The sequence below is a fragment of the Solea senegalensis genome, linkage group LG8, assembly GCF_019176455.1.
Source record: "Solea senegalensis isolate Sse05_10M linkage group LG8, IFAPA_SoseM_1, whole genome shotgun sequence".
Lineage (NCBI taxonomy): Eukaryota > Metazoa > Chordata > Actinopteri > Pleuronectiformes > Soleidae > Solea > Solea senegalensis.
Window position 1 is genome coordinate 23,286,009 of NC_058028.1, and position 11,036 is coordinate 23,297,044.

Genomic DNA, 11,036 nt, shown 5'->3' on the forward strand with positions numbered 1-11,036 from the left:
AACAATCATTTCATGGCTGTTTTCAACATATACAATATCATGTTATGTTTAATGGCTGTGCTGTTGTTTTTTTTACTTTGTATTCATCGCTTATCTTAACCTCGTCATACCACTAGGGCGCAGTGTTGCTACATCTCATGCTCCCTCATCCTCTGCGATCTAATGTCACATCAGATTGACCCTGATATGATCGGGTGTTGTAAATAAAAGACAACACAAAAGTCTTTGTCATTATAAGACATTCATTTCTTATCACATCTTATGATGATGAAACCGTGAATATGAAACTTGTATTGTTGTGTTGGTAACAGTGAGAAAGCAGTGGAGACTGCTGCAAGCACCAGCTCACCTAAAGCCATCTGTTTCTCTACGGTCTGGTGTGTGTGTGTGTGTGTGTGTGTGTGTGTGTGAGCGAGAGAGAGTGTGTGTGTATGTACATGAGCGTGTGTGACCCTCTCAGTAAGAGGTCAGAAGTTGGAGGTCATGACCCCAATGACCCTGTGGGGAGTGGGAGATCATCAATCACTCAACTGGAGGCTGGACAGCAGCAGCAGGACACACACACATGCACAAACACACACACATGCGCACGCACATACACACACACACACACACACTGATCGTGATTGTGTAACAGATTAAGGTCTCCACAACATAAGGAATACCAGGTACACACACACACACACACACACACACACACACACTGCTATCAGGGTTATCAGCCAGTGTTTGCAGAGCGACAGCTCATGCTTTTTCTCTCTCCTCCCCCTCCTCCTCCCACAGCTTGTCCTGTTGATCAATGAGGAAGTTCTTGGGCCTCAACTATTAATCACAACCTATCGGCTATCTGTCTGCTGGGCCAACCAATCACTGCCCGAGGACAGCTGCACTGTGAAAAATGTGACCTGCTGGATGGAGGGGAGGCTGGGGACTCAGGGGGTGGATGGTTCATGAAGGAGGGGTGGGAGGTGAAGGAGCACTCAATCACATGCAAGTCAGAGTACAGCTCTACAACTCAGTCACACACACACACACACACACACACACAATTACATGGGTGTATGTTTCTTGTATGACACAAATACTTGAACCAAATAAAAAGTTTCATGAAGTGCAATTTAACACAACTTTCAGTCATGATAATGAAGGAATGAATAAATTTATTCATTGTCTAACGCTTTATCTTCCACATAAGGCTCACAGGTAGTACGACAGCACAGACTTCGAGTCTTAATTTATGAGAATAAAGTCTTAATTTATGAGAATAAAGTGGTCATATTTTAACCTGTTGTTTTAGAAGAGGGGAGTTGTTAAAATGAGGCCGTGGAGCATTTTGTGGAATTGAACTTTAGAATAAGTTTCACAAACAAGGCGATACTTCATCTTTTGGCACATCAGCATCACATTGCCATAAGTATCAGGACTTTAAAAGTATGAGCCAGAAAACGCATCTTTTCCACAGAAAGAACCAGGACGTTGTTTTTGTGGAGGGGGAAACAGCTGCAGGGTTATCAGTGAATGCATCAGCAGCCATTCAGAGGGGTTTTGTGGTTTCTCTAGTTTATCATATAAATCCATATGGCATAAGGCGTTGAGGTCTCTGCAGGTGTTCTGCCGGCATGGAGACGGACCTCGACTCCTTCTGGATCCAAAATCTTAAATATCAGTCGGATTGTTTCTTGAAAACCACAGAACTGATACTTAAAAGAAAAAGAAGATACAACAGGTTAGAATATTACCACATGAATCTCATACATTTTACGGCTTTATTCTCATAAATGAAGACTTTATTCTCGTAAGTCTGTGAAATAAATGTTTCTCCATGTGGCCCTAATACTCCTTCATACAGGCAGACATAGAGTGAAAGGCAGGGCACACTCAGAGAACTCAGAGAACACACAGCCAGAAAAGCCCTAGAGGGCGAACTGGGATTCAAACTGGCGACCATCTTGCTGTAAGGCAACAGTGCTACATACATGAAGGGTTTGTATTTATAGAAAGCTTTTCCAGTCTTGATGAACTCTCACAGTAGCTTTACACTACAGTTACAGTGTTGCTCTTCACCCAGTCACCTGTTACACTCTCATTAATATAGCACTTTGGGGGAGAATGACAAAAACACAACTCCTAAGCTGTGTGGACAGTTTGGCACATTATTTGTGTTATTTTGCATTTCCATTAGTAATAGAACCAAAATAACCACCGTTCCATTCTTTATTACCTTTCCTCCTTTACCAGAGGAAAGTCAGGTGCCATGACAGTCAGCTGACTGGGCGACAGCTAGCGATCGGCGTAAATATCCCATGGAAGTCGAGGCAAATGCCCGCAGTCTGTTCTCATACAGAGCTTTGACAGCTGCTGACGTCCTTCATTGTTGTTCATTGTTGTCTGTTGTGTTGCGTTTGATGTCATGGGTGACACACATCTGTGCCCAGGGACACGTTGGCATGTTAAGTACCAGAGTTAGAAATTGAACCTCGCTACCTTCTTGCAAGGGAAAGAAAGAAAGAAGCAGATGACAACATGAATCACAGAGAGCATGCACTGATCAGCCATAACATGAAAACCATGGTCCAGGTTGGGTGAGGTACTGACTATAGTTCTCTGGTTTTTCACACACTGGCGTCGTGGTTAGCAAGGTCGCCTCACAGCCGAAGGTCTTTCTGCGTGGAGTTTGGATGTTCTTCACGTGTGTGAGTGGGTTTTCTCCTCCAGTCCAAACACATGCAGTCAGGTTCATTTGACCATAGGTGTGAGAGTGAATACTGGACTGGCCACCGGTCCAGAGTGTGCACCACTCTGTCAGCTGTCAACTGTGACAAGCAGTGAGGGGGTGTGGTCTGGTCTTAGAGTTACAGCTGTCTAAGGAAAGAAACTAGTGAACCGGTGAACCGGTGAACCAGTGAAACAGTGAACCAGTGACACGGTGAACCGGTAAACTGGTGACGCGGTGAACCAGTGAAACAGTGAACCAGTGACGCGGTGAACCGGTGAACCGGTGAACCAGTGACGCAGTGAACCAGTGAACCAGTGAGCCAGTGACGCAGTGAACCAGTGAACTGGTGAACCGGTGAACCAGTGAAGGGGTGAACTAGTGAACCAGTGACGCAGTGAACTGGTGAACTGGTGAACTGGTGAACCGGTGAACTGGTGAACCAGTGACACAGTGACACAGTGACACAGTGAACCAGTGACACAGTGACACAGTGAACCGGTGAACTGGTGAACCGGTGAACTGGTGAACCGGTGAACTGGTGAACCAGTGACACAGTGAACCAGTGACACAGTGAACCAGTGACACAGTGACACAGTGACACAGTGAACCAGTGACACAGTGACACAGTGAACTAGTGACACAGTGAATGCAATCGCTGGTGTTTAACCAGAGAGAGGCAGAATGTAAGCTGAGTTTATAATTTCAGTGCTTAACAGAAGATTTGCTGCTGGATCAACAAATAACATTAACTATATCCATATATACTGGTTTAGACCTGAACAAGGGATTTAGGGGTTTAACTACACTGTAAAACAAAAGTCAAATACTGTGATGTAACCCCAGAGTCAACTCCAATCATTAACGAGAGGATCAACTGGACTTGACAGTTGATTGATCGATACAGAGACAAGTGCCTAATATTACAACAATCTGCAGACGGTAGATCAAGACTCAGGGAGATTTAAAGTGAGTCAGCCACCAGCACTAAGTCACTGGTGAACTGTTACATCAGCGGAGAGAGGAAACCAGGATGGAATTTCAAAAAAAGAACAAACAGTGGAGTGGAGACTTTGTTTCCAAAAAAAATATAATTAAACCATGGACAGCCAGGGGTCAGCCAGGGGTCAGCCAGGGGTCAGCCAGGGGTCAGCGGTGTGTTAAAACAGCAGGTCTACAGGTGAAATCCATGGCAGAGAAGAATGACTTTGCTGCAGAGCTATCACCCAGTTGATGTGAGGCCAGTTCTCACACCTCAGAGCTTCATCAACACACTGCCGTTCCTCTTCTGCATAATCACCACGCTCATTCTCATCCATTCACATCTTATTGCCATGATTAGATTACATCTAATGCAATTACTCTCATCTCTCTCTCTCTCTCCTCTCTGCCCCATCATGGATTTCTTGCAGATCTTATTAGTGTGTGATGTGGACCAGGTCTCCCAGTTTGGATTTATGAACCCTCCAACTTCTCTCCTTTAATCTCCCCCACTCTCCTCCTCTGCTCCCTTCCTGCATCTGTCCATCCATCATTTCCAGGGTTGGCTTGGGCGGAAGAGTATTAATCCCTCTATCCCATCTCTCACTCCTCTGGACAGATGAGGAGATGAGGCGGGAATGGGGGTGAGGGGGTGGAAGGAGGAGTGGTAGAGGGTAGCCCCCAAACCCCCAGATTACTTTCCATAATATTTCTGTAGCACTGTGGAAGAAAATGGAGGCGTGTATCATGTATGCAGATTTACTCCATGATCGGTCGCTTCATGGATGAAGTCAAGACTGTGTGTGTGTGTGTGTGTGATCCAGGTATTACTCATGTTGTGGGGACCTAAACAAGATAAGATGAGATCAGATATTCCTTTATTGTCCCAAGTGGGGACATTTGTAGTGTTAGAGCAGCACAAATAAAATAGAAATGTGATAATGAAGTAAGAGTGTTAAATATGTGCACAGTCACAGTCCCCATAATGAAAATCATTACATTTCCAAGATAATGTATGATTACGATAAGGTTAGGATTAAGTTGTGCTGGAATAAACAACACCTCGTCCACCTGGCTATTATGGGCTGTGTGATCTCATGCAGAGTGTCTCACCATTATATACTGTATACATATACATCATCACCACACACACACGCGCGCACACACACACACACACACACACACACACAGTTGATTCAATACAATGCAATAAACTCTAGAAAATCACTTGAGCAGATGAGGACTTTTAATGAGTCACAGGCCGAACTCTCCAAAATACCAAGAGACAAATTTAGTTGGAGGAAAATAAACATTTAAACAGCAGTCAAGGAAAAGCCTACAAACCCTTCACCCCTCCCCTTTCCTCCATCCAAGCCTCTGCAGTGACAGGTAGATTAAGGGGCGTGATAGATGCCCCTCTCTGTATCTCCCTCTTCTCCCTCTCTCCATCTCCCCTCCTTTTGCTCCCCTCCATCCATCATGGCGGCTGGTGTAATTGTGGCTGCATGGGGCTGGCAGAGGGAGCCTCCATCCATCTCCTTAACAACAAACAGTCACCAGGACGGATGGCGCTGCACTCCCCAGTTAATCTCCATCTATAAGGGGGCAGGCGGGGAGGGAGGGAGGGAGGGGAGCAATGGAGAGGGGAGGAAATAACAGAGGGGAGAAAAGGTAGTGCTGGTTTAATATAAACAAAAAGAGATGGAGGGAAGGATGGTGGAGAAGTAAAGGAAGGAGAAGACAGAGGAGACAGAGGAGGAGGAATGACATGGCTGGAAGTGAAGCTGGAGGCAAAGTTTACAAACTGGCAACAAGAGCAGGTTGATGAGGGTGGATTTGCTTGGCATGGTGGAGAAGGGCATAAAACCATACTCCTCTCATTTACCCTCATGGTTTCTTTTCCTCATCTTCTCCTTATGCCTTGACCTCTCCTCATGTCTCTCTCTCTCTCTCTCTCTCTGTGGTTGTGTGAGGTCACCAGAGGTCAAAGCAGCCATATTATCTTAATAGTAGATTTATTGGGTGGCCTCCCTGTACCCTAACCTCCATCTCACCCTGGTGAAGTCAGTACACACCATTTGATGTGGCTCATCCGTCGCTGTAGCTTGTTGTTTTCCACCTTGCACATGCGTGTTACCACACACACACACACACACACACACACACACAGTGGCTGGATGTGTCATATTCCTAATGAAGCAACTGCAACATGAGGATGATGCAAAGTTGCAAGACAAATGCATCCACACTTCCCTCTTCTCCTGTTGTTCCCTGCTTTCTCTCTCTCACACACACACACACATTAACATGCACACACACACACACACACACTAACATGGAACACACAAACACACAAACACACACACTCCTCCTGCGTCGGTGGGTGTAGATCACGGAGCTCCCCATAAAATAAAAAAAAAAACAAATAACTGCAGCAGCCCTGACTCTCAGAATGCTTCTCTGTGGTGCAGGAGGCGGTTTCTTACAACAGGAGCAAATGATGCAAAAACCTATAGATGAAAATGTGTAGAATAATCAATCAACACATTTTTGTGGTTATAACGAAACAGTAGAATTTGTGAAAATAAACAACATTCAAACGAGAGTTTATTGGCATCCTGATACTCATCCATACATCATTGTCTATGGAACCACACGGTGGATCCATGGCTAGCACTGTTGCCTCGCAGCAAGAAGGTTCACAGCTCACATGCCAGTTCAGACCTTTCTGTGTGGAGTTTGCACTTGTGTGTGTGTGTGTTTCTGGCCTGATATGTTGACAACATTGGATTAACAACTCAAACATCAATGTTTCAATGCCAAACACATGTTAAACAATACCTGATGAAATTATGCCTGAAGTACTAAAACCATTATGAGTGAATACATTTCTGTGGATTACAGACTTTTGTTTGCTCAGATTTCCTCAAGCAATTAAGATTTATTAAGACTTTTAAATTCACAAGATAAAAATACGTTGCTGCCCTCTCCTACAGACTGAATCACACATTTATCAAATTGAAATGTTTTATCAACATAAGATATTTTAATAATGTACAGATTTAAAACCAGTTTGTGAGCAAAGATGACGATTGTGATGATTTCCTCCTAAAATCTATGTGGGACATGAGGCTCCACCCACACAGAAACAGAATAAACACAATATTTTTCTTTTTTCTTTGTCGTTTTCCATAAACACGCCTCGTTCAAATGTTAGCTTTTAGCATAAACTTAACAACATATGTTGTGTCAGATGATGGTGTTGACCCAGTGGCCCCTCCCCTCAGTGTTTGTGATGCAAATGAGTGTAATCTATATGTTTAGATAAGAGTCTATTTGAGGATTTATGGTGCAACTCAAGCAACAAGTTGAAGTGTGCTGAAGAAAGCTGCAGTGAAGTCAGCCCTGAAAAGTCACTGCTGTCACCAAACACTCAAGTATCATGTGTTTTGTTTCCCACAAAGAGATTAAACACAAACCCAATCCCTGTTAACATGGATTGGTCAGATGGCTGCACATTTAAAATGTTAATCCCTTCTCATTCAACCTGTTAACACAGTGAAAAGAAGCCGTTTCCAGCCCATTGACACTGCAGCGGGGCTCACAGAGCGCTGTGATCACTCCTGTAGGGAACCAGCTCCCTGCAGAGTTCAAAGAGCCACCGAGCAGCGTGGATGCTGCGGGGGGAGGAGCGTCGCTGCCGCGGCCCCACCTTCACACTCCCTGCCGCCCACGGAGAGCCCTGCCCCGGCGTGCTCTTCCGCGCCGACCATTGAAGTGCAGCCGCCTGTTGGTGCATCACAGCGGGACCGAGGGAAGAGGAGCGTCGTGAATAATGATTGTGTTACTCAGGTGTCATTGACAACACAACACAACACAACACAACACTGACACTGTAGATGCGCCGACAGGTTCAAACCAAACTTTCTCACAATAATAGTTTTCTTTTCTCACCGTTTTTCTCCCAATCAACAAACTGTACTCAGGAGCAGAGAAAGACATTTGGGCTGTGTTAAAAACACACAAACAAACTGACAAAAGGACATTAAAACACATTCAAACACAATGAAAGACATTAAAACACAATGAAACACAATGAAACACATTAAAACACAATGAAACATATTAAAACACAATAAAAAACAATAAAAAACAGTAAAACACAGCAAAACACAGCAAAACACAGTAAAACACATTAAAACACAGTAAAACACAGCAAAACACAATGAAACACAGTAATACACAATAAAACACAATGAAACACATTAAAACACAATGAAACACAATAAAACACATTAAAACACAGTAAAACACATTAAAACACAGTAAAACTCAGTAAAACACATTAAAACACATTGAAACACAGTAAAACACATTAAAACACATTGAAACACAGTAAAACACATTAAAACACAGTAAAACACATTAAAACACATTGAAACACAGTAAAACACATTAAAACACATTGAAACACAGTAAAACACAGCAAAACACAATGAAACACAGTAATACACAATAAAACACAGTAAAACACATTAAAACACAGTAAAACTCAGTAAAACATAAAACACATTGAAACACAGTAAAAACATAAAACACATTGAACACAGTCAAAAACACATTAAAAACACAGTAAAACACATTAAAACACAATGAAACACAGTAAAACACACATTAAAACACATTGAAACACAGTAAAACACATTAAAACACATTAAAACACATTAAAACACAGTAAAACACATTAAAACACAATGAAACACAGTAAAACACATTAAAACACAATGAAACACAGTAAAACACATTAAAACACAATGAAACACAGTAAAACACATTAAAACACATTAAAACACAGTGAAACACAGTAAAACACATTAAAACACAGTAAAACACATTAAAACACGGACATGAACATGAAACCTGCTTCAATTCTTATCTTCACACACACCTAAAACACGTGTGTGAAGGATTTGAATTATAGTTCCTATGGTAATTCACTGGTTCCCAAACACTGAGATTTTGCTTTGGGTTTCTAACACTTTAGTTAATATCTATGTGTATATGTTTTAAATGACGTGCTTTGAATAAATGATTTGTTTTTTAATTCAAACTGATAAAAAGTGGCTCCCCATTTGGGTAACACTGTTTGTGTGCAGGGGTGTTACTACGGGGTAAAATCAGGTAATAGCCTGGGGCCCCAAACTAAGAAGGGGCCCCTCAGAAAATTGAGTTGGTCTAAGTCAGACTAGATTAGTCCTGACTCCAGTCCCCGGTCTTTGACCCGGAAGTAGAAGGAGAGGTTGATAAATTGCAGTACTGTTGCTGGAAAAGACCAAACAACACGATGGCAGAGAACTGATGAAGAAACACGAGTTCTACTTTCTTTCTGCTTTCTACTAGCACGATTCATCTGACTGTTGGCTCTTTGTTTTTCTGTGACGTGGAGGTCAACGGGGAACTGGTTCAGTATGCACTGATACATGTATACTCAGACTCTGCAGGTTGTGGGGTGTCAGACTACAGCCTTAGTTTGATTAAACTGTGCATGAAAATGTCCAGACTCCAGATCACATGACCTCATGAAGTGACCCTATGACTCTGAGTGGCTGTATACACACACACACACACACACACACACACCACTATAGGAAGTGGTGTTTTTAGAGCAGTGAACTGTTTCTGAAAACAGGTTCTAGAGTGGGAACATCTCAAAATGCCACTGTTGTGTTTTCCTGTAAACAATGTCCTGGTGTTTGTGGATTATTTGGTGTGTTCTCCACTCTGTGTCTGTGAGTGTATACATTGTAATGTATTTATGTCATAAAGCTTTATTTAAAAAAGTGTGTACACAGCGCACATACTGTACGACAAAGTCTTCTTATCCAGCTTTGGTGTCTTTCAGCAGCGATACAGATGTGGGTCTGTGTGAATGAAGACACTCCCTGTTTGTTTGTTTGTTTGTTTGTTTGTTTGTTTGTTTGTTTGTTGGACAAAGTATGAATGTTAACAGATTCTAGATGAATAATCTCCCAGGGGGTGGTTGGTGAAATGTGATGTAGGGCCCCCGTGGCCCCCATAGTGCCTGTAGTGACGCTCCTGTACTTTATTTCACAGAGAGAGAGTTCACAGACGATAATAGTGCAGCTGCAGTGAGGATGAGGAGGTGATGAGGAGGTGAAGAGGGAAGGCTGGGCGGATGGATGATGGGAGGAGTGATATCAGCACAGAGGGCAGAGATAAAACGACAGAGGGGGGTCTTCTTTTTCTTTCGCTCATTCTCCTTCGCCGTTTGTCTGCGATAAGGAGGAGGAGTAGAGGAGGAAGAAGAGGAGAAGGGGTGGAGGGAGGGGGGAGCTAAGAGACCCCGTCGCGTTTTGACCCTCGGAAACCTATACACCACCACCACCACCATCACTCCTCCTCCTCCTCCTCCTCTTTCTCTCCTCTGGATTCAGAAAACACCATCGCTCATTCGCAGCCGTGATATTTTGCCAGTCTGTGTCCGTGCGCTGCGCGGACAGCGAGCGCGAGGAGCCAAAAAGGAAGTGGACGCTATTCTTTCTCTGTCCTCCACACACACACACACACACACACACACAGCCAGCATCCAGAGGCTGTGCGAGCCGGAGAGAGGGGCGCACCAATCCAAGAAGGCGCCGCTGCTGCTGCCGTGCTCCTCCTCCTCCTCCTCCTGCTGGATACACCGGACCGGATAAGACCCGACCCGGCCCGGACAGGACTGGAGTGGATACGGCACATATTTCCGTCTCGGTGGGACATTTCAGAGCGTTTACCAGAGCATGGAGATGATGTATGAAGCAGCATCAGCATGAAGCAGCTTTATTACAGCGTTTATTAGCTCCGCGTGTAACAATGTCAACAGTCCGGGGTTCATAAACCTTCAGTCCCGTCGTGATGTTGTACTGTAAGACACGATGGAGCAGGCGCCCTGTGTGTGTCTGTGTGTGTGTGTGTGTGTCACACAGGTCGTTTGTGTTGTGTATTAATCGTGTTTACAAGTTTATAAGCGAAACACATGTACTCTGATTTCCAGGAGTGCGAGGACAGAGGAGAGACTGTAGCCCAGCTCAGCATCATCATCTCCGGGTTAGGACTGGCTGTCGAGCCGCATGGAGAAGAGGGTACGTCCTGCTGCTGCTGTTGTTGTTGTTGTTGTTGTCGTTCATGTGTTTCAGAGTGTGCTCAGGGTGACACATATTTGATATGAAAAATAAATCACAACATTTTTTTGTTGCATATGGTGGGAAAATCCTCTCTCCACACACACACACACACACACACACACACACACACACACTCACACACACACACACACTCACAC

General features: G+C 43.8%; 1 protein-coding gene across 2 annotated transcripts in view; it reads left to right on the forward strand.

Moving 5' to 3' along the window:
- The first annotated feature begins 9,947 nt into the window (after positions 1–9,947).
- meis3 (myeloid ecotropic viral integration site 3) overlaps positions 9,948–11,036 on the forward strand; it is a 13,454-nt gene continuing 12,365 nt past the window's right edge. Inside the window, exons 1-2 of one of the 2 annotated variants that reach the window (XM_044032981.1) lie at positions 9,948–10,505; positions 10,749–10,836. In XM_044032981.1, the coding sequence (XP_043888916.1) occupies positions 10,825–10,836 (12 nt within the window). In that variant the 5' untranslated portion in view covers positions 9,948–10,505; positions 10,749–10,824. The remainder of the gene's footprint in view (positions 10,506–10,748; positions 10,837–11,036) is intronic. The other variant, XM_044032980.1, reaches the window with a different exon arrangement.